Here is a 25,116-nt window from a genome sequence, read left to right as displayed (position 1 = left end):
ATTTGCTCCAAAACAAAATTTTCACATGACAAACATGAGGATAATTGCAAGAACGTATGTGCTGGAGGGGATCTTTAGAAGATCTTGGATTGCATCCCCTTGACTTGTCTCCAACAACAAGGGCAGTAGCAGTGACAACAATGCTGGAGCTCCCTACGGTAACTTAGATAAAGCACCAGCATTGCACTTCAGTAGGTAAGAGCCTGAGCACTGTTTTCCCGTATCATCTTGGCCTGCTTTCTGGGTCACAGCCCTTGGTCCACAGAAACAAGCTGCAGCCAAAACTGTTGCTTTTGCAACAGAAATAGGCAAGCTGCCTCTGAGCATGCAGAAGGGTTTGAATGCAATATTCCTTTCTGGCCTAGCACTAAAACATGGGCTGTGTGTGCACACTAAGTAAACACAACACATATAGGGGCACCTGTGAGACCATTTTCTGGGTTTGTACATTCTGATATACTCAAGATAAAAAGCAAACTCAAACTGGTTGCCCTTTAATTCTGAATATCTATAAATGCAAACTAAATTCTGCAAACATTTTGCAATGTAGGCATTTTGCAATCTTTAAGTAAATCTGATTAAGAACGGGGATGAGGTGAATTCCCAGCTTAGGCACAAAAAGAAATGCAGTTGTTGCTTATTCTGGGAAGTCATAGCACCTTATCTAAGTTTACATGGGCAATAATTCACTTCAGGAGTTTTACCATGCTGCTGTATGGAATATTTACTAGCACTGGCCTCAGCTTATAGACATGTAGAACGACTATAAACTTGGCCCCTCTTCAACAAACAGATTGCACATACAGATGTTTATCTTAAAATTGTTTTCCCCATTGATTCTAACAGTGGAATAATGTTTTGAGTCAGGTATGAAGCTTGTATATGTTCTTTTAAAAAAAAAACACCACCACCACCACCAAAACCAACACAAACTTCTATTTAAAGTTGCTCTGGACAAAGCCCTCTTTATTCACCTCTGCTTTTCAAGGGTCCCCTCCACCAACAGTCAGTCACTGTTTTGGTGAAAAATGAGCTGCAGCTCATCTGCTCCAGCACAGGCTGGCTTAAACTAGCAGTGGTGTATGCTTTGCTGGCTGACAAGAGCTGGTAGGGACTGTAGTTTTGAGATGAGGGCATTGCTCTCTACAACTGTAACTTCTAAACAGAAGACCATTTCATTTCACAGTCCCTTCACCTTACCCATATGAGACGAAAACAGGCGTCTCAAGAATAGGAAACAGCAACTGTCCAATTCTTCTTCAGAGGGTAAAGTCTTACTCTTTATTGACAGCCAAGTTAGTTGAAATCATCAACACAAGCTCACTTTAAGACACCAAATTTGAACAAACGCTGCCCATTATGTTAGCTATGCAACTATTCTGACAAATTTTAAAATAGAGCTCTGAATGGTAAGTTATGATTTATTATTAAAAAAAACCAAACCAAACCAAACATGAAAAAAGCCCCAACCCTCACTCGAAGTTAACCAAGTGTACAAAAACCCCGCAGAATTAAGGAGGAGACTGCTGTGTACACAAAATACAGAGCAAATAAAGTGGAACCATTACATACAGGGATAAGCTAGGTACATTCTTGGAAAGCCTGCCAGCTTCCTCTAAGGAGGGCAACATGAGTACTTAGCTAAAGCTGAACTACATTCACACAGTGCATGGAATGGAGTTAAGTCCAACAGCCACTGAGGTAGCAGCATGCTCATTTGGCAGGTAAGAGAACAGGCCCCAACATCATCTGATTTGTGTAACCTTACTACACACTGCAGGTGCCTGGCTCCTATCCCAAGTCTTACTGTAAGAGCATGGGGTGTTTCCGATAGATGGATCTGTGCTGTTTCCAATGTCAAAATCTAAACCCCAAAAGATTTCAAGTTTTCTTTTTTAGAAGTAGTTCTGTATTGGCTTTTCCAGAAGCAACACTATTAACAGATGAAAGCCTACTGCTAATTGTCTCCCTGTAACACTTCCTCTAGTGAAGTAACCAAGTTTACACAATGAAGTCTTTCTTGCAATTGAGATTGAATAGTCAGACTGCACCTCTCAAAGTCTGTAAGTTGTATTCCTAAGTTCTATTTTGAGGAAAATAAAAGCATTATTGTGCAGCACAAGTCCTGCAAGACTACATAAAAAGATGCTTTATAAAGAAGTACTTTCAAGTCATTTCATGACAAAATTATGGATTTTAATAAAATTTAGTTCCAATGCATGCATTAGTTTTTTGTTTACATGACATTTGTAAAAACCAAGTATTGACCGGATGCAGTGGCCTTCTCCTAAAAATGTGAGAATCTGACAGTGAAGAGGGCCAAAACTAGAAGCCTAAAAAGAAATTTGTTCAAAGATGTATTAGGTGCAGAAATGGAGCTGGTACAAAGCATAGTTCTGTAAATGAGAAATAAAATCCAAGTGATTTTATGAATCATCATGTTCTAGCAGATATGTAAAAAGACTTCTTTCTCAATAGCATCTATCTAAAAATACTGATCTAAGCCTTCAGCTTTTAGAAAGATTATTTTAATAAGAGACATCATCCTCTCACTTTCCAAAATGCCAAAATTCATTGTGGATTTACCAAAGTTTACATGGACTTTAGTAAAGTCTTTGACAGATACTGTTTCCCACAGCATACTCCTGGAGATACTGGCTGCTCATGGCTTGGATGGGTGTACTCTTCGCTGGGTAAAAAACTGGCTGGATGGCTGGGCCCAGAGTTTTGGTGAACAGAGTTAAATCCAGTTGGTGGCCAGTCACAAGCAGCATTCTCCAGTGCTCAGTATTTGGGCCAGTTATGTTTAATATCTTTATCAATGATCTGTATGAGGGGATTGAGTGCTCCCTCAGTAAGTCTGCAGACAACACCAAGTTGGGTGGGAGTGTTGATCTGCCGGAGGGTAAGAAGGCTCTACAGAGGGATCTGGACAGGCTGGATCAATGGGTTGAGGCCAGCTGCATGAGGTTCAACAAGGCCAAGTGCTGGGTCCTGCACTTGGATCACAACCACCCCATGCAACGCTACAGGCTTGGGGAAGAATGGCTGTAACGCTGCCTGGTGGAAAAGAACCTGGCGGTGTTGGTCAACAGCCAGCTGAATATGAGCCAGCAGTGTGCCCAGGTAGCCAAGGCAGCCAACAGCATCCTGGCCTATATCAGAAATAGTGTGGCCAGCAGGACTAGGTAAGTGATTATGTCCCGGTACTTGTCCCTGGTGAGGCCAAACCTGGAATACTGTGTTCAGTTTTGGTCCCCTCACTACAAGGCACTGAGGTGCTGGAATGTGTCCAAAGAAGGGCAATGAAACTGTCCAATGAAGGGTCTCAAGCACAAGTCTTGTGAGGAGAAGCTGAGGGAACTGGGGTTGCTTAGCCTAGAGAAAAGGAAGCTGAGGGGAGACCTTCTCACTCTTTACAACTACCTGAAAAGAGGTTGTAGCAAGGTGAGAGTCTGTCTCTTCTCCCAAGTAACAAGCAACAGAACAATAGGAAAGAGCCTCAAGTTGCACCAGGGGAAGTTTAGATTGGGTATCAGGAAGAATTTCTTCAGCAAAAGGGTTATCAGGCACTGGAACAGGCTGCCCAGGGAAGTGGTTGAGTCACCATCCCTGGAGGTATTTAAGAGATGTGTAGAATTGGTAGAATTGGTGCTTAGGGACATGGCAGCGTTAGGTTAATGGTTGGACTCTATGATCTTAAGGGTCTTCTGATTCTATGATTCTAATTCCACTGTCTGGCAGTTTGTTGAAATATACCACACCTGCTGTCCATAGTCATGTTGCACAAATAGATATGGGCAATTTAGAAATATCACACTTATAGTTTACCAGTGAGTTCACTTAACAAGTTCTTCTGTTATTCAGCATTCTTAACTGTTAATCCACTCCTGAAAAATATTTCCCTCCCATTCTAAGACTTGGCTCCATTAATGCAATATATGGACTGGTTTTGCCCATTTGAAATTTAAGAGGGGAAAAAAGGTATCATAACAAGCACTTCTGCAGTAACTTGAAAAAGTCAGTGTCATTTCCAGGAAAATTAAACAACTACAGGCTTAGATATATCCAAGGAATGGCTTCTCATGTCTGCAAACAGAAAAGTCTATACACCGTAATTTAACACTTAAGTCATATAGACTTGGAAAATAAATTCAGGAATTTTCATCTCAGAAATCTGTGAGCTTAATTTCAGGATAAATACCAGACTGTTAAGTTCTAGAGTTCAAAATTCATTTCCAGAGGAATAAGGAAGAACTGTCAACAGTTCCCAGTCAGATACCTGCCAGATGGAGACTGGCTCAATATAATTAAACCTTTAGACAGGAGTTCATTTCTTTAAGAGCCTGATAAGTTTATGAGGCACTTTAATATATAATCATTACAGTAAAAAATGTTCCCAAAGTTTTCCAACTTGCTTTCTATGCTTGCTGAGACCACAAAAACCGGTCACACCTTTCCAACATGGACTGAATCAGCGCTCTGCAATAAAGCAAAGGGGGAGGAAACAAAGTCAAACAGTGAAAAAAGCTAATAGAAAGAACAACAGAGTTTTGGTTTGCTTTTTACAAAAAAGTTTGTCAAAAACGTGATTGCATTTCAGAAGTAACATCACGACATCGCCATGCATGCCTTCTCTGCAAGGGATAGGCAAGATGAGAGTCTGTGCAGGACTCAGCAAGACAGATACCTATCTCCTTCACATACATCTTCAATGTATGATTTGCTGTTTTCTCATTTTCAATTTCAAAATGCCTATATTGCACAATATATAGCTTTTAAATAATATAAAAGCTTTCAGCTGAGTTTAAAATCTGAGGTAAACGTGTGAAGTATGTTATTTTGTTAACTGAAAAGAAAGTTTAAAGCACTAAGAAGATACAAAATGAACAGCGTGCATACATGGATCTTCTGTTGATGTGTGATCTTACCTTTGCCTTTTCTCAGCAATTCTCAGTATCTCACAGATACCAGTAAATCTCTCAGACAATTCTAGTGTCAAGCCACACTCCTGCAAGAGAGGCAAGGCACGGTTTGGGCCAATGGCCTTTGCCAGTAAGAGAGCTACGTTTTCCACAGTGACGCAGTCTGGGTAGCTCAGGCTACCATTGCTGACAGCATTCCCGTTCTGTGGGCCATGGTGATGGAAAGCTGGGCTGTGATTTTGTGCAAGATGCAGAAGAAACTTCCATTCTTCTATGGTCTCTGGAATGGAACCTAGGTGTAAAATGAGTTTCTTACATTATTTGTAAAACAAGGCTTATTCTAAGCCTACTATTCTAAATATATCTGTACTTCAAAGCAAAGCTAGCTATCCTATTTGTGAAGATTTAAGAAAACTAGACGTTATCAACAAGAAAATTGCGTACAGAAGTGTACTGCCTTGACTGACTCAGTGTAAGATTCAGTGGTAAACCACATGCAAAGCTTCACGATACTTCAGAATTTAAGGCTTTGGATTAAGTCAAAAGGCAAAGAATTGTTTTGTCCATCCTAGGGCTACTGGGAATTTTCTTCTAAGTTTTGCCATGTGAGATACAATGCTTTGCTTGTTGTAACTTTGTGTGTATGCACGTGTAGTGGGTGGAGTTTTGTGCAGTGCAGGGAGGCCCGCTATTCCTCTAGCTACAACACAAAGTTTAGCTTTTATTCGCAACTGATAAACAACTCTACATTCTTGAACTTCTAAACATTTTCTTCCACAACCGATTTCACAAAGCACAGTGTGAAGATACAAGAGTGTAACACCCATTTATGTGTTTCAAACCTGGTGGCACTGTGTGTAGTGCAACAAAACACCTAAAAAAAGTTCAACTCAACCTTGAACAAATTGAATCAGTATATAATAAAGGCAGTTCCTATATTACAGAAGTATGTTTACACAGCTTAAGACTCACTAACCATCTTCTCCATTCAACAGGCTCGAATCATCCAAACGAGCAATATTAGTAAAGGCTTCTATTCTTCTATCCAGCTCCAGACAGAGAAAAAGATATCCAGGCCAAAATCTTGAATAAGAGAGTAAAGATTTCCAGGAATCAAATACTTAAATGAGCATTTAATTATTGTTGACTTTAGTTTAGACTGAGTATTGGTGAAGACAGAAGCAACGGAATTTCTTGGATGCCAGAAATCACTGCAGTGGGGACACGGGGAATAACCCTTAGCCAAAAAGGGTATTTGGTACATTAAATTGGACCCTCAATATTCATCCTCAAAATAGGAAAGGCTTTTAAATTAAACCTGTCTAAGTAAGGAGCAGATGGGTGGTTTTCACTTGCGTCTTTTGGGGTCAGAATACCAACTAACCAAGTATCAAGAATTGCCAAGTTTTCTTCTTACCCATGTGATTTACAGATGTCAGCCATCTTCTCTTTTGTAACAAAATCAGCTGGGAGTTTAATCAAAAGCAGAATGAGCTGGCTGTAGCCCCAAGTAAACAAATGCGATCGTGGCCTAGAAGTTGAGAAAAATCAGTTTTAAAGCATTAATGGTTTTCTTCAGAACATTTTGCTCTCTCTACAAGAAAGGCAGGTATATGAAAAGAGAGAAGGAAAATGAATGAAACACTGTGTAGTCTCAGTAGAGCAGCCACTCTGAAAAGCATGATGGATAAAGTTATTAAATCTTTGGTTGCTTCTGCTGAACTCTGCAACATGCAAAATGCTCAAAGGATTCAGTGACACCCAAACTGTCATACAAAGTCTAAGCCAAAAGCCTGCAGACCTGTTAAAGCTTTTTGCTGCACTCAGGACCTTGGGTGAACCCTACTTTACCTGGGATTTCCTTCCACATCCACAGTATTTGCTCTTTGTGGTGCATCACGAGAAACTGCCAAGCGCAACCAATCCAGCCGTACAGATTCAGGCTGCAGAAGAGATTTAAGGAGAGATGACCTAGAAAACAGAACACAGAAAAAACCCACCGGTTTTAAATATACCAGATATGGAGAAGCAGAGATTCTGTGCAGAAAAAAAACTACCCCAAAATATCGTTGTAAAATTAAATATAGAAAAGCCTAGAATGATCTATGTTTCTAAAACTGAGGGGACCACAGAAAACCACCAAGTTTGTAGGTTGGGTTCCCACAGCTTTTTTTTCTTCCTGTTCTAAATGCTGTCTAACCTTGGTATACTGAAATGCAGGCACAGGAACAAAAATAGTCAGTTGCATTGAAAATAGTTTAGAAAAACCCTGTTAAAACTAGCATCTAATATAACAAAAAAACCCACAGTCTGAGAGACCAACTAAAACTGGCAGAATGAATTTGGAATCTAAGGCTAAAGAACACCGAGCAGATAGACACAGAAACAGTAAAAAAAGCACACACCCCACCCCCCCCAACCAAAAACAACCCCATACACAGCTACATGATGAAGAGAGCAGACAGATGAAGACTCTACATTCCCTTTACCTTTTATCCTCTGGCTTTGATTTCACCAGACTATCTAAATATGCTAAAAAGTGAGCTGGATCATTCCTGCAAAGTTGTTTGATATCAGAAGGCAAAAGAGCAGGGTAGAACTTGATCAAGGGCCGAAGAGCTATTTCCCCAAATTTTTCATAAAGCCTAGGGAGAGAGGATAAAAACTATTTTCAGTACCAAACAGCAAAATTATCATTTTTCCAAAATCTCTTGCAAGTTCAAGATAGTCCTGAAAGGTGATCTCTTTAAAAGATTCCCAGAAAGCTTCACGAAATGTTAAGTGAACCGATTCCTGCTAGCAAGTTAACACTGAAAAAGAAAAAAATAAAGAACTTGGCTACAAACCTTTGAGCATGTACCAGTAGCAGGGGGCTATCATCCCAAGGCCCCAGGTCATGCAGCTGTTTCAGTATTTTCAACATATCTTCATTTTCCATTGCTAAAGCCATTGGACTGTGACAAGTTAGTTCTGAAATAAACCAGCCCACAAATTACAAGATATGGGCAAGTGTTTTCTTCTTAACATACACAGAGCTGTTGTTCAGTGTAAGGACAAAAGTTATCACTTTCATGGAACTCTCTAGCTAACAGTAGTAATGAGTGAACAGATCCTACCTGCTCATTTCATAGAAATCAACATCACTAATCTGCGCTTACTGCAAATTACAGTAATAAACGGATACAATTAAGGCATGAAATAATATTCTTCATATATTTTACTTTTCTTTAGACTTCCAAGGAGGAAGCTTTTCTCTCACATGAAAAAAGATAGTCCACTGCAGGACATATGGCTTGCTGAATATAATGCAGATCTGCATCAGGTTTTCATGTATTACAATTTGCTTCTATTAATAAATAAAAACTTCAGCTTGGACACTGACTTCACAGAATGCAGAATTCAACACACACCTTGATCCTCATGAAATGCAAATATTAATTAACAGGCACAAGTCCAGTCCAGCTGAAGACAAACTGGGAATGCGTGCATTACTTCCACTTCTGGGGATCTCAGAATCCAAACAGAGAACAGATTTCCAGAAACCCAAATACCACATACCAACTCTCAAAGTAAGATTCTGTTGTTTGACTACTCTCTGTTGGCACCAAATCAATGCTAAGACTTTAATTCACTCTTAAAAGAAATGCATAAATCAGAAGCTGAATGCAGAGAACAGATGAAGCTCTGTTTCAGGGAGCTTTGGTTCAAGAAGGCTAAAGAGGCATCAAAAGATCAGAAAGGATTTCTGTGGAAAAAGGAAATCTGATGTGATCACAAACCACTAATCTGCATGGAACCATCTATTCCACTCAGTTTTGTTTCACATTAACCACATCTCTCTACAAGTAGAATTTTCTGTTTTCAGTGCAATTACTGAAGCCCCTCTCCTAGCTTTTGCCTTGTTTCTATAGACGTACGATTCTAATTAAGCTGCTTTTGCTCTTTGAAGCACATATATTTGTTTTTAAATAAATCTGGTCTGTAATCACTACAGTATTCAACCAACAAGCCCCATATAAATTAGAAAGTTCAGAACTGCAAAGTGGTGGGAGGGGAGGCACAGTCTCTCCAAGGAGTCAGCAGTTCTTCATAAATTAGCCTTTGGGGAAAAACAACCAAACAACCAACCCCAAACCAGAACAAAAACTCCCCCATGCCACCCATCGCCCCCCTCCCACACTACACTTGCAGAAGGAAAATTTGCAGACACAAAAGGGAGTGTCTTCAAGCTTTTTTGTTTTTTTCTCCCAAAAAGTCTTACTTTCAGTTTACTAGTAATAAACTTTTCATTAGTTACCTTTCAATCCTGCAATGTATGTTTCCCATACATTAGGACTGGTTGCATACATGGTTATAATACACTGCTTTAGTCTTTTTAAATCCAAAAGAAAGAAGTAGCTTTGCATAAACCTACAAGCCAAGGTCCACGAAGGTGCTAGTGGCAGAATTCCATCAGAGCTTTCCTGTGCCTCACCATTTCCACAGGAAAATACATGCAGCTCAAAACACAGTGTTGTCAACTCAACGAGATCTTTCTGAACGTCTGGTTCTATGACACATGGAGGACACACTTGAAAGCAGCAGTCCAAAGGTCGCTTCAAATCAGTACTATTTTCACACATGGTTTTGCTTACACAGGTTTCCTCAGTATTTTCCTTTTCAGTGCAGTCTTCCAAGACACTACTCTGTTCTTTGTCTGCTGGGTCTCTATCAGTTGGATCCAGTTGTAGGTTTTCCTCCAGGACTGCCCTCCCTTCTTCAGCACACACAGTCTTGCTTTTCGTAACAGAGGAAGCAGAATGCTCTTTACTGCCAAAGTTTTCTTCTAGATAGAGAAGCCATTCCTGTAAAACCCTTCTCATACACTGTGGTTCTAACAAAACAAGGGGATCCTGAAGTTTGGCTCTGTAGCATAAAAGAGAAGTTTGCTAAGTTGCTTGACTTGTAAGATGTCACAAGTGAAGTATTATGTTTTGTGTAACTCAAAGTATATTCCTAAACTTGACTTACAGTCAGTTGGTTTTTATGGTTCCGAGCACATCAAACAGAACTTAGGCTACGTAGGCTATCTACATTTAATATTAGTACATTCTGAGTTCCTCAAGATTTCTTTCAGAATAGAGTTTTGTTTCTTAGGTGGTTTTGGTTTTGTTTTTTTTAACTATGCTTGTAGTTAGGACAAAAGGAGAATGCTAGAGTACATAAATAAGCTTTTATTGGGTTTTGGTTGGTTTTAAATAGGGGAAACAAATCATTAACCAAATGAGATCCTTTCAGACTATGTTAATAGACCTTTAGAGCATTACTGTTACATGTATGTAATGAATTAAAAAAAAGTAATAATTTTTTAAAAATAATCATTTTTCTACCAAAGCCCAATATATCTATACACCAAGAAGTTTCCCTGCTTACATAGCTTCTGCTGTTGCAGCTTTGAGATCTCTTAGATGGTCCTCCTCTGGAAGCTGGCAGCTCTGTGGTTCTAACCTAGAAAAAACACATTCATTTCAGTCTCATCTGAAGTATTATCTTTAATAATTTAAGCGAAGATTTCCTCACAAATTTTCTCAAATTTGTGAGGAAACAGCATTAATTCCTTTATTAAAAAAATATAAAGCTTTAATTTCTAAAGAAGGAACAGACATTATGGGTGAACTGGGCATGAAGAGACACTATTTTTGCAGCCTTCTATAATGGCTTCTACTCCAACTACAGTAGATTTCTGAAGGTACAGAATAAAAATCAGTATCATGTCACTACATGAAAGTTAGTCCAAAATGGTAAGTTAGAAAATTATTGGCATATGAAATAACTTAGCTCTGTATTAACTGGACAACCATTAAAGAAGTTCAATCTTCTACAGCTATCATTATTTTAAAAAAAAGTTTTTAGGGAGATAAAAGTGTTTGCTCCCCACTCAAAGGACAGGAAATGAACTGTTGGACTTGTGTGCACAACTGTAACAAGCATCACAGACCAGCAATTCTCATGTAGTGTAATACACTATGTTCTTGCTCTTCAGTTATTACAGCACTGTGGAGACTGCATGCTCCACCACCCAGAAGCGTTCGTTGCCTAATCAAGCTTCTAGGAAAGAAGTCAGTGAGAACAAGTGAAACCCACCATAGTAATGAAGGCAGCTGGAAAAAACTAACACTGAGCTTGCTGTTCTACTTGAAACAGTAGTTTTTCCTTTAGGTTGCTATCCTAAGAATCCTCAGCAAATGCAATTGCTAAGAAATATGATTTTGCACTCACTCCTTCTCTTCCTGGGGAGATGCTACCAGATTAACAGTCAGCTCCTGCAGCTGCTCTTCATCCTTTGCTTCCTGCCTCCCTCTAGTATCAGGACTTATATGAAGTGTGCCAATCTTTTCAGTAGTTTTGCGTACAAAGCTGGAAACACTAGGAGTCAGAAGTTCAAAAATTTAGAATCAGAAGTTCAAAACCAAACAAATCAAGCACTTTCTTTCCATTCAAACCATCATTTCAGAAAACTTTATAACCTGAAGAACTCTTGAGAAAAGGGTGAGAGCAGCGATTACTGACAAGAATAAAATCCACTAAGCAGCTGCTCAAAATTCATACTTCAGTCATGGTCAGTACTTCCAGCACAGAGTAAAAATGTGAAGTATTTAAGACTTGGGTTTTTTGCTGCTCGAGAAACAGGATCACATACTAACATCAGCACTTAGATCTTGACATATATTTGTATGCAAATAAATGCAGATTGGCTACATTGCATTTTAAAGCTTATAAACAGAAAGCATCAGCAGGAAATTATGTCCCTCTTCTTGGTGGTAAGAAACAGTTTTACAATACTCCAAATTAATTCTTCAGATTACAAAGTTCACTAACAATGTCCTTTTCACATCATCAGTCCCTATCCCTTCAGATATTTTATTCAAGAGAAAGCCTACTGAACATACCAAAACCCAATTATTTCTAACACTGCCATGAAAAGAACTGTGTCATCAAAAGTTGAATATAAAAATCAGCTTCTTGCTTTCTGGCCAAGAACTAGTTTAAGAGCATCAAGGCAAAAAAAAAAAAGTAACCCTTTTACTTGATTGAAAGAGAATATGGTATTTTTTACTACACTGAGGTATAGCAAAAGTTGAAGGTTGCTGCAGAGGAGAGAAAGGATTCAAATGTAGCAAAACAACTGGACTTTAATGTATAGAAGGATTAAAGGTAAACTTTTAAAAATTAACTGTAAATATGACAGTATTTTGTTTAATTATAAATTGAATATAGTGAATATTTGAAAATTTAGCTGTCATAGTTAGTAGAGACACTTACTACAAGTAAAAAGCCTAAAAACTGCTTATGGTTTAGAATGAATTCAAAACATTGCATGTACATGAAGGTTATACTGAGATCCTCACACTATTGACATCAGTGACAATTTTTTGTTGCAGGACATAATTCACAAACCTAAGTGATGACGGGAGGCCTACACAATTTTTCAGACCATCATTATGGGCCAGCAACATTTTAGCTAAGAAACTAACAGACATTTTATTTCAAATTTTTAAGTTATGTATTTAACACCATCTCCTTTATATTTGCCCCCCCCACCTTGTTTCTTAAAATGAGTTTTAAAATTGCAATTTGATTTCTGCATAAAAGACACCACCATATTTACTTGCAGTAGGTATAAGCTACCATTATTCCATGAACACTTGGGGAATTGCTTAGATTCACTGAAAGGTGTGCGGGGGGCGGGGGGATAGCAGACCACGTGGTACACTTCACAAGCATGTTTTAGCAGTATCTAGCATGCTTTGAATATTTTCATGTTTGTCCTCAAGCAACACAGGAAGCTTTCACTCATTCTTCAGAAATCTAAGTACCAGAAAAGCAAAATCCCAAAACAATATTCAGTAAGTTTGCTTTGAATACAAACTACAACCACAGTCTACAGGGTAATGTTAAACATTCTTAGACATTCAAACATTTTTAGCCATTTCAAAACTGAGCTTGAAATCTTGGCTCTGCTGAAGTTAACAGCAACTCCTCATATCTTCATTAGAGCCAAGATGGAAGCTTTAAATTGTCTAGCAAACTTGACTGCATCTCCAGTGTTTCAGGTTTTTTTTTTGCAGAATGGAGTATGAACTAAACCAGACAATGCTACAAATTCAGAGGACAGAATAGGGAAGGATGTAATGGATGAGTGAACCTGCTGCAAGTTTTACCTTTCTTTGACAGCTTGGAGAGAGACGAGAGGAGATGGGGAACGAAATGACAAAGGAATACTGAATGGGAGAAAAGTCTCATTCCGGTCAGCCTCAACCGTCACAGATGCATGAGATACATTGTCTAACAAATGGAATTGAAATAAAGAGTCATGAAACAGTGACCTGGCAAAAATGGAACAGTGAAACAAACTGCAAGTCACCAATTCATTAACGGATAACCTGCATGGGATATTTTCATACCTAATATTCAAGAACATGGGGAACCAGAAAAGTGCTATTTGGTTTCAAGGACCATGTTACTACTGACTTTGAACATGGTAGGTCTTTTGGGTCTATAACAAGGCAAATGATGATCAATAACTGTATGAAAACTATCTTCTAGAATTAGACTTACAGTCCATTTAGGAGACAAAAATCTCGATTTAATCCACTGACAGTTACTTAAACATCTAGGAAAATGAGGTATTGTGGCATACATCAATTCACATTGCATGATTTCCTAAAACCTAAATCACATGTCAACATACAGAGAAGCCTAAGCCATGGTTAAGGTATGAATGACCCTTTTATTTGAATGGACTTCAAAATATAATTGAACCCATAGCTCTTTGGCTTTTGATGAGAATCATTGGAAATACAGAATTACTGACCATTTCCTTTTCACTCTTACAACCCTAATAGTATCTACAATGTGTTTTGATTAATCATTTCCTGGCACACACACACACACTGTAACATTAAGGGATGTAAATAAGAAAAAAAAGGATCCTTTTAAGTAAGGATGACACTGCATTTTGCAACAGTCGGCACTATCTGCACTGCTGAAAGGAAAAGATGCCATGCTGCTACAGAAATTCTAACATCAGAATCCACAATCTCTCTAGATAATGCCTAAAGGTCATAACTGATTTTAAGATTGCTTGTAAATAAGGATGCCTTTGTTCATTATGCAGATAGAAACCTAAGAACTTACGACATCTTACGTAAATGTGAGCAGGGAAACACTAAGTCCATTTGTCTTAAATACCAAATTAAGTACACATGCTTCAAGAAGCATCTAGAACTCCTCTACTTTGAGATAATCAGAAAATTTGTTATCTCTCATTGAACAGAAAAAACTTTATCTTCTGACATGCAAAAATTACATCCTTTCATTTTAGAGTTTTAATGTTGGAAATGATACACTTTCTTCCAAGTTTTCTCACCTGTTGTTTTCACGGTGATGTAAGTAAAGAGGCAACTGCCAACCTAAGTGCTACAAACAGCACGTAGCTTTGTCAGCAGGTTAATTGTACTGACAAGTAGAGGAGTAACTACTAATTCCAATAGTCTGCCTCCCTATTGTCGTTTTCCCCACCAAAGCACCCAAGTTCTCTCCATCCTCAACTGGCATCTACTCTCTGCAAAAGCTAAAGAGCAGCTTTTTTATTGGAAAGCCTCTCTACCATACCTGGAACTAAGACAGCTCCTCATCATCCCAGGCTTCTGCATCCCCTCCCAATCCCAACTAGGGCAGAGAACAAGACCCATTATTGTGTCACTCTGGCTTTTGTCCACTGACAGATACTTGTTGGGAAATAAAAAAAGCTCCCTGGATGGTCTAAATGTTAGCTAATAACAATTCTACTATCCTTATGCTAATATATACACATTTAAGAAGTGATCCCCCCTACAAATGAAATCCCGTAAGCAAGTTAAGAACACTTATTGTAAGCTTACTGTTTTCCCTGAAGAAATATAAAGCCAAAGGCAAGATTAAGAAAGTCTTTCCTAGAACTAATATTACTGGAAGATTAGCATCAGCAAACAAATCTAATTTGAAGCTCAATTAACACTGGCATAGTCAGCTGAGAGAATCTTAGCATCAAAGCTGAATTGCACAGAGAGGAGGGGCACAGAAATTTGAGTGTAGTCCTAGCTTGGTAAAAGCCCTCTGGACCTTTTGTTTTGTTTCTCTGGGTTCTGTTTGTTAAGTTTGGATTTCTGTGGAGTCAGCATTTTACCCCAATGTTTCAAGGATTTTGACTGGAAGGTGGGGTGACTGTGTTCCCATTGATCAAATTAGAGGATTTAATCATGGATAACTTGATAGTGGAAAATAAGAGCACAGAGCCAACCCAATTGAATTCTTGTAGAATAAACAAAAATTGCATCTGAGTAACATATTTTCATTAAGAAATATTACCAAGTTCTACTTGCTCATCTTCCTGGTGTGCAGGAAATTCTTTAAGTCTCTCATCTTCTGAGAACGTTTGACTGTGGAGAGAACATGAGTCTTCATCTGACTGACTGCCTCTTCGACTAATAACACGATATATTCCGGAGTCTAAGACACTGAAGCTTTCCTGCCAGACAAGGGAGAAGAGTCAGATGTTGTGCAAGTTGTACTTCCTTGTTAAACCTCCTGCATTGAACTCAAACAACCATACTCACACAAATAACCTCACAGCACTTCATAATTCACTGTCTGCAGGAGCCTTACATAACAGCATATTTTTGACACATCCCGAATGGAAAAGTACACACATGCCAATAAGCGTGCAGTCCAATGATTTTATAAAGATATATATGCTGCAACTGCTTTTAGGAAAGCAGCCTGGAGACAACTTGTGTACTTAGTACAAGACAAAAACCATCTCTGCCTTTAGTCCTGCATCCAAGACTGTCACTTCACCCCTTTGTACCTGTGTGCACATGAGTCTGTATTCTTTTCGGTGGTTAACCATACCCAGCTAGCACAACTACAGACCCTGAAAAGCTCTTTAGTTCTAGGACATATGCACATTCTTTTGCTCATGGTTGGTCTACATAGTTTACTTTGCCATCTGCTAATGAAAAAAAAACAACTTTACCACATCAAGATGGAATTTACATTACTTTGTTTTTTAAACTTTACTTTTTAAACATTGTTAGAGTGAAAGCAGCAACTGATATTGTATTAACTATGAAATATTTCCCCTTTCTTGAAAAGCTGCTGGGAAGCCAAGACAAAAGGAAGCAGCTGTACATGTAAAAGAATATTACAAATACGCTTTAATTTTTTTCCTTACAGCTTTCTGCTTATGCTTCATACAGTGAGACAATGTTTTAAACAGAACTAGGATAGTACTGAGCATTCAGACATTCAGTTTTCACCACATAAAACTACAGTTAAAATCAAGATGACCTTTACTGAAGCATGTTAAGGCACTAAACTCAGCTGTGGAGAAAGTTGTCTTCATATCAATCTTTGTCCATATCTCAACCATTAGCCACAAAATAATATGGAGAAAAGACAGAGGTCTAAGAGCTTAGAGAATGCAAGTAGTAGTATTTCATACTCCTCTACTCCACCTAATTTAGAAGGTAGCTTTATCAGCTACAGTAGGCATGGTAAAAATGAAAGCCTTACCTTCAAATCAAGCAGTGAGGTGATTTTAAGGTATCAAGATAAAACCTGCAGGTAACATTTTTGGCACTACCAATAAAACTTACATGAGACGAAATACTGCTCCTTCTACTGCTGCATGCAGAACCTAGAGGTTCCAACTTTGAAATTAGTTCTTCCAGCTGCGTAATGAGATCTTGTTGGGTTGAGGCATCCAGCTGAGACTTCAAGTGCTCCAGCTTGTCTAGAGGCAAATTTTTTCTTGCCTAAAAGCACACAGTGAAGCAGAAACATTATTACTTCTAATGCACATGTGAAAAGCAAAAGGTACAATATATGCAGGCTAGTTTCCATCTTAAAAGTATAATTTTAGACTTCTTAAAAAGTCCAAGAATATGAATCTCAGAAGCCTATGGAACTTAATGGAAGAGGGGGACAGGAAACAGAGTGAAGTTGCATTGCTCATTTACAAAGAGGTATTTACTTACCCTGCAAGAAATGATTGAATTTTGGAAGAGACAACAGACCCTGGCAGCAAGTGTCCAGAACCCTCTTCTTATCAGACGCTCTATGCAGCGGTCTACCAGCAGAAGGGAGAGGTGCACAACTTTTCCATTTGTATGCAGGCAGAACAACTCACTTTTGTAAACCGCAATATCCTGAATATCTGCAAAACCAAATGCACAGAAATATCTAAAGGACTGAAATCATTAGTCAACATTCCTTTCTGTTCCTGAAGGAAGGTGAAAACATATTTCCCATCTGACTGCAAACACACGCAAAAGCCCAATACATTGTAGCCCAAGTGGCATGGGGAAAACAAACACCAAAGAGTGCTAAGCTAGCATCTAACAACTATAAAGCATCAAAACTTTCCAGAATTGCACTTCTAGAAAGCATTCCAAAAGTACACTAAAGTGACTGAAAAGTTTAATTTTCCTCTGAAGGGGACTGAAAAACTATAGACTGATGAAGATGAGAAATATATCATTATTAGCTTTGAAACAGAAGAAAAACAATTGCGATTAAAAAAACTTTGACCTTTCAAAAGTTTTCAAATGAAAGAGTTATGCTAGATGCAAACATTACATGACAAAGGCATTGTAAACTTAACACCAGAAGTGGGAGGGAGAGAAGGGGAATGAAAAGACTGACTAACAATGATTAACTGTTCTAGGACTATGCCTAAAACCATACACACAAAATCATTTATTTGGCAGATGAGTGAGGCCTCATAAGTACATCCCCCGGCTCCAATTTAGACAGGTGTTAGAAAAAACAGATTTTAAGCTTTCAGCTGCCAGATTATCCTTCACAGGACACCTGACAATAAACCTGAGTAAAGGGAAATGAGGAAAGGATACTGCAGGTTTTACCTCACTAATATTGCAGGTTATTACCTCTCACTATTTGATTACTGTATTTTACGATTCAATCTACAACCACGTTTTGTTTCTCAAGGACATTTTCAGAAGTATGGAGGGAGGGGTTGGCTGGAGGAGGTGGGGAGAGGGTTAATATTCAAGGATATGCCTGGCAGATGACATGGAAAAAACAGTTTTCTGCAATCTATCTGCAGAAATTGAGCTTGAAAAGGCTCCATGTCAGGCAAGGACCTCAGAAGTGACAAATATAACAGACAATATGACAAAGCAAAAATTCTTAGTTTACCTTTTACTTCACTCCAGAGTAAGACTTGGACATTTTGAGGAAGAAAAATATAAATGCCTCTTTCTGTCCAGGTCATCACGCAGTGCTCACTGCAAGCAAAGCAGACGTTAATGGTGCAACAGTTAAATGTGGTAGTCAGTGTAAAATATGCAGGGATGGCATTGGCTTAAGTACAGCAAGTGAGAAGTGAGTTCTTTAACACAATACTTGGAAAATTCTTATGCAAAAAGATGAAGTTAATTAATATAAATTAGGAGAATATACAACTCATTTTTAAGTCTACTTTATCAACAGAAAGCTGTGCTGACAAATACTCACGTCAAATACAGTAGCTTGGGGAAAGATAAAGATTGTGGAGAGCAGCTGGAACTAGTATAATGAGGATCCAGCCTGGAAAGTAAAATTAGTATCTGTTACAAGTGTAACTACAACAGCATCACTTCCTTAATATAATATTCTTAACCCTGGAAATACAAGGCTGGCTTAAATAAACATAGTCTTATGACAGTAGCATTCATTGCGGTAGTCGCACAGACATACCTGCAGAACCAAGGCTTTGGCACTTTTGATAACTCAGCCACTGGTTTCCATTATTAGAGGAGAACATATTAAGATGACAGCCAGAATTAATGCTTGACTGCACTAGGAGGTTATTTAATCTTCTCGGTATTAAGGCAGTTCTTTTCAGTTAATCTAGAAGTCCCAAGCAAGTTTATCACTGATAACACTCATGCTTCTACCTGAGAGTAACAACAGGGAGAGGCGGTAATGAGAGCAGCTGCTTGAACTGATGTGTACTTTGCACTTCCCCATCAAAGTTCACCTCCCACATCCTTGAACCAGGTCGAGCACAATATATTAATGGCTGCTGATTCCCACTGGTTTTTCCAACAGGGAAGAAACATGCTCCAAATTCTCCATCTCTCTCTTTGTTACCAATTTTCCAGAACTTCTCTCTGGAGGAAAAAACATAATTGATAAGGCAGCATTAATAAAGGCTCTAATTAATTTTATGTTGTTCTTGAATACTAAATCCTAGTTGCTGAATTGGTTTTGGTGCTTAAAAAGAAATCTGTAATGAGTATTATAAAGCCTGCATAAAGTTTATAAAAGACAGGGTGCAGAAATTTTTTAAGTTTAAGTGAATGCTCAGGTCATGAAGGTGGTTTTTTTTCTGCAGAACCAGTTGGTCAACCTGGTGATGGGAAGGTGATGGTGCAAATGATCACAGAAGTTATTTCCAATCACTTGAAAGGCAAGATGGTGATTATGAATGGTTAGCATGTATTTACGAAGGGGAAATCATGTTTATAGCCCTCCACAACAGAATGGCTGGCTTGATAGATGAGAGGAGAGCAGTGAATGTACTTTATCTTGATTTCAGTAAGGCTTCTGACACTGTCCCTCCTAACATCTTCACAGACAAACTGAGGAAGTGTGGGCTAGATAAACAGACATGGTGAAACGCAAAGTCCTGCACTGGGAGAGGAATAAGCCCAGGCACCAGGACAGGCCAACCATCTGGAAAGCAGCTTTGTAGAGAAGGGCCTGGGGGTTCTGGTGAACAAGCAGCTGAACATGAGCCAGCAATGTACCCTTTTGGCAAAGAAAGCCAAAGCCTCCTAGGCTGCATGAGGAAGAGTGTTGCCAGCAGATCAAGGGAGGTGATCCTTCCCCTCTTCTTGGCACTGGTGAGACATATGTGGAGTGCTGGGTCCAGTTCCAAGTTCCCCAGGACAAGAGACATGGACATACTGGAGCAAGTTGAGCGATGGGCCACAAAGATGACAAAGGGATTGCAGCACCTGTCTTATAAGAAGAGGCTAAGACAGCTGAGCTGGTCAGCCTGGAACAGACAAGGCTCAGGGGCGGAACTCATCTGATCCCATGTGTATAAATATCTGATGAGGGAGTAAAGAAGACAGAGCCAGACTCCTCTCAGTGATGCCCAGTGAAAGGACAAGAGGCAGTGGGCAAAAATAGAAATACAGGAAAATCCATTTCAACATAAGAAAAAGCTCTGTTATTGTGAGGGTGGTGAACCACTGGAAAAGGTTGCCCAGAGCGCTTGTAGAGTCTTCATCCCTGGAGAAGCTCAAAACCTAACTGGACACAGTCCTGCACAATCTGTTCTACCCGACTCAGCTTTAAGCAGGAAAATTGCACTAGATGATCTCCAGAGGTCATGTCAGAAACTCTGTGTGACACGTAAAGTCCAATATTTTACAAGTAACACATAACTTGCCTCTCAGTATCACACAAATAAGTTCGTGTAAGTGAAGATATGAGCAGTCTTCCATCCAAATAATCAAGCTGAACAACCCGAGAATCTACAGTGGTTATAATCTGAACAGGAAACATCACAAAAGTAGCAGCAGCCTACAGATAAAAAGAAAGAAAACATACAGGGCCTCAGTTCAAAGTGAAGACTACTTCATTAAGTTAAAAAAAAAAAAAAAAAATCACAAAATCCAGAAAAGACTTATGTATGCTACAAATACACAGCGTAAGACAGAGCAGTTCCTTACTTCTCTCTCCCTTATAAAACAAGGCTTCAATGCTTAGAGGCATAAAAGTATAAATCCTCCTTTTCCCAAAAGCATTACTGAAGGTTTAAGAAAAACAAAATTCATACCCCTGTAGCATCCTACCATTTCTTTATAAAGAGTGTGGATTTTGTAACATTAAGAGGGGTTTTTATTCTTGCTCTCGTAAGCTTTGTGCTTTTATCAATTCTCTCCCACTGGTACTTTTAGCCAACAAACAGTTTTATGGAGACAGACCTGAGGGATTACTTGATACAAAAACCCCTTCCATTGGATTTGGGTGGTTTACATAAACTCACTTTCTCTATTACCCTGCAGCAAATTACCCAAATACTATTATACAAGTGTCTCAGCTTGCATGGGTGGCAGAACAAAGTCAGACTTCTTATTCATAAGAAATGACTGGGAACTGCATGCAAATTTTCTAGCAGTCACCATTTTTAACAGCTTAAAGTTGTTGTCTTTGTTATGAACATGTCGATTCCCTACTTCAAACAAAGTGCATTACATGAGAAATTCAACAGTCCAATTCCTTTAACAGGCATGAGCAGACATATTCCATGGGCCTTATCTTTTTCTCCTCTCATTTTCCCCTCTCTTTCCCACAGTTGAATTTTTTTTCTCTTTCTTTAAATGCGACAGTCTTGCTACTTTTAAGTCAATTTTCCATCAAAATCTTTCATAAGGGCTAGAAAGGACCTGGAAAAACACACCTATTTCCAGGTTGTGCTCCTTCTTACAGATGGAAAGGAGAGGGAAAGAACCTAGTAACAGTAAAACTTAAAGAACACTCAAGGGCTAGAGATCAGGTTGGTATCATTAATTTGTGTGCCCTTTGCACAAAATGTAACGGAGTAAGATTGACGTCCACCTACCATTTATTTTAACTAATCCACATCTTTAAGAATAAGAGTATCCAGGCAGAGCCAGGAAAATCAGAGCCTGGGATTGCCCCTTCTCACACTGACAGCTGACCTGAGGACTAAAACACACAGCTGAACCTGTAACTGGAGTCTAAGGAATCCAACAGGCTCAGAAACACCAAGACCCTGGGCTTGGATACTTGTAAATTCCAAGAAGCAGCAGCTCAGCCAGGTTCTTCATCCTAACAGTCAAAGCTACCAGAACTTCATCAGTTGGCAAGTTTCCACCATTCTCCTTTACTAAATTAAACAAAAAGATTCCACATATCACCCCCAGGAAATCTCTTCATCTCAAAGGAAGTACAAGACATTTTACCTTCCCTTGTTTTGGTGTGTTAATCTTGATGGCTGATACTTTTCCCACATGATCTCCTGCAAAAACACGAAGGGCAGCTGTATCCCAACATAGAGCTGTGACTTTTCTGCCCTTATGCTCAGAGGAAACATAAATCCGTTCTGGCTTCCCACGACGTTCCTGATTCAGTTCCCAGACTACTACAAGACCTTGGCTACAAAAATTAAAAAAGAAAAATATAAATTGAGATTAAGTCTTCTAACATGTTATCATTGATAAAGATGCATTATTCCAAAGAAACAGAAAATCTAAGCAAAGTAGTACATCTCAGAGCTGGTTGTGTTTGAGATTGCACATCAAAAAGTGTCACATTCTTAATTCTGAAGATAGTGTCCATCCTTGCACTATGATGCATCAGTAGCTTTGGAAGGCTACTCTCACATTTACTGGAATTGCCAGTGAGGATGCAGAAAAAAAGCAGCATTTAAATGGATTTTAAACAATGTAAGTGGTATTAAATACCAATCTCACTCTGCCAAGTTAATGAAGATATTTCTTTTGATGCTGAAAGATCTCAGGGAGACATTTATCATCATAACTTCACATGCATTAGCTCTCCCATAGAATTTATGTTGCAGAAATAATACTTAACAATAATAATACTACTTCCCTATTCCAGAAAAAAATTTTTAAATTTAAAAAAAAATATTCCAGAAAAAACTGTCGGTGCAGGGAAATGTTCTGTAGGGGCCTCTATCAGTTAATTCCCTGCCTCCCTCAAAGTTCTCAGCAGACGTCCAAGTCTGAAACTTGGAAGGTATTTTAAAATTTTTATCTGGAATTCAGGCTCGCAAGTACATCACTCACCTGGTGGCAACAGCAACATAGTCTTCATCATGTAAACAACAGGCAACCCGGGAAATGGCACCTTCCTGAAAGCAAGTATGGGAGTAAGTGCAAGTGAAAGTTGTTCTTGTACTGCCTTTACCACTACACAACTTCTATCTCCAAGATATAAAACTGATTCACATCAGCAGCTGCAACTACTTTGTTGTGATGTGGGTTTTTTTTGTTTTGTTGTTCAGGTTTTGTTTGCAAACACTGAGTCCACCCTAAAAAGATGCAGCTGACAACAACATGACAGCATCACGAGAAACAACTGTAGTTCATTCTCTGATTTGGAAAACACAGAAATCAGTCTCCTGTCCTTGCACCTATGAAGTTGTTTTGCCACAACTAAGAGAGATGCTCCCAATCTTAAAAAAACGTCTGCATTGATGTTACAGTAGGAGCAGCAGTGGCTCCCAGGATTAAACATCTGGCTGTAGAAGCAGCAATCCCTGTTCCATGGCCTCCTTCAGCAAAAGCAAGCCAGCCTATCTTTTCTTTGCTTATCCAGGTAGTTTATAGCTTGGACATCCAAACATTGGTAGTTATCTACACGTGAGTTGCTCTGGTTTCACATTCAAAGTTTTCTTCTAACTCTTAAGTATTCAGGTGACTTTGTTGTTGCTGTTAAAAAAATTTGAAAAACAAAGGTCTGACCCTTTCAAGTAACTTATTTCAAACCTCATGAAATCTGTTACACCGCACACTCTGGGGAGACACTCCAGTACCATATCCTTTTTTAAATAGAGCAGTCCAAAATTTCACCTTATTTGGACAATTCATCAAGTTGAAAATGCCTGCTGACTCTTAATAAAAACTAATTTGAAACAATGTCTCTTTCCCAGTCCCATTTTCCCTGCCAATTTTTGTATAGAATTCTTTACCCTTACCTTATGAGTGAGAAAGAGTCTTTGCTTCCAACCGTCTTTCTGTATAAGGTTCAGTCCTCCTCCTGAACTGCCTAGAGCTAGCCATCTCTTCGACACAGCTATACATGTGCACTGAAGGAATAAAAATCATAACGGCTGTAAGTACTAACAACTGTATCTATTTCTTGCATCATTATGTTATTTTTTTAAAGGTGTCATTGTTTGCCAGCTGTGTGTACCACTCCTGAGACACTGGCAGCACAGTCGTCAAAGATATTGGAGCAGCATTCCCTGTGATTGAAGCAAACCATAGAAGACAGCAACCGTGTAAGGTTGTATAATTTACCCCACAGCTGCATTAAGAAAACACACACAGAGTAACAGGATCCTTTGTCTTCACTACTTCTTCTTCCCAAAGTGTTCCCCCCACATAAGCTAGCATGCACACACTCAAAAAGAACAAGAGGAATCCTGTGGGTTAATCAGATAATAAACCAAATAAGGTCATTGTTACTTGAATTAAAATGAACCCAACCACCACAAACTCACCTTCAGACGACTAGAGTCCAGCCTGAGCACAGAAAGTAATGGATCCAAACATTCAAACTCTGCCAACACATGGTTGTAAGAGTCTGGAATTATTGGCACAGAGGCCATTGATGTACAAGACTAGCCCAACTCATTCACGGGTGCATTACAGCTTCAGCTTTTAGCTGTACCTGACAAAAATAAAGCAAGTTCTTGATTATTTCACTTTTTAGTATCACATCTGTTTTTCTGTGTTTAAAGAAACACAGAACGTCTTGCCATGCAAACAGCATCAGGTTTCAGTTTGCCAAAAAGGCCCAAGGGCTGCAAAATTAGACCCCTGCTTCACTTACAAGAAGTTTTTGTTGAAGTTTATTCAGAAAACTTAACCTATCAGATACTAACCTTGGAAATATTTAAACTGTAGCTATAAGACATATTTACACCCACCTGTGAAACAAGTTCTGTCTGCCTTTGGAAAAAGCCTTCTGTTATGGCAAAATGTACTTCCTCCCAAAACATGCACCCTTGATTTTAAACTAATTTTCTCAAGGAAAACATTTAGCATTGGCATTTTATACCTACATCACCTTCTCTCCCTAAAGTAAATTTAGGGATTATTATCTTCAACTGATACAAAATTTAGAATTACCTGCATTTATGCATTTTTAATACAAGTACACACAAACATGTATGAACTATCCTTTCCACAGTACCTCCTTTCCAGCCTATTAGATAACACAAAGTGATAACCAAGAATTAAAGTTATCAGAACTGCAACCTCATATAGTTTTCCTAAACAGCACATACATTAAAAGAATCTCTTGTTGAGGGATTTTTAAAGTTTAGACCTCTGTGTTGCTTAAAAAAACCCAAACTTGTTACACTTCATAGTAAACC

The 25,116-nt window shown here is 38.8% G+C and overlaps 1 protein-coding gene across 1 annotated transcript; it reads right to left on the bottom strand.

Moving 5' to 3' along the window:
* Positions 1-4,413: 4,413 nt before the first annotated feature.
* On the bottom strand, positions 4,414-24,345 carry HPS5 (HPS5 biogenesis of lysosomal organelles complex 2 subunit 2; the record flags this gene model as incomplete). The annotated part of the gene is made up of 22 exons (XM_082001107.1): positions 4,414-4,482; positions 4,932-5,217; positions 5,902-6,008; positions 6,343-6,456; positions 6,777-6,896; positions 7,415-7,570; positions 7,772-7,895; positions 9,223-9,830; positions 10,338-10,412; positions 11,184-11,330; positions 13,127-13,250; positions 15,315-15,474; positions 16,604-16,762; positions 16,985-17,163; positions 18,168-18,256; positions 18,486-18,557; positions 18,908-19,123; positions 20,404-20,546; positions 21,953-22,145; positions 22,799-22,863; positions 23,710-23,820; positions 24,238-24,345. The coding sequence occupies 22 exons, from the start codon at positions 24,343-24,345 to the stop codon at positions 4,422-4,424; spliced, it is 3,417 nt and encodes a 1,138-aa protein (XP_081857233.1). The 3' UTR covers positions 4,414-4,421.
* Between the last annotated feature and the right edge of the window lie 771 nt (positions 24,346-25,116).

The sequence above is a fragment of the Phaethon aethereus genome, assembly GCF_964289735.1.
Source record: "Phaethon aethereus genome assembly, chromosome: 5".
Taxonomy (NCBI): Eukaryota; Metazoa; Chordata; class Aves; order Phaethontiformes; family Phaethontidae; genus Phaethon; species Phaethon aethereus.
The sequence above is the reverse complement of the archived record's forward strand: the minus strand, read 5'-3'. Positions and strand labels throughout refer to the sequence as shown.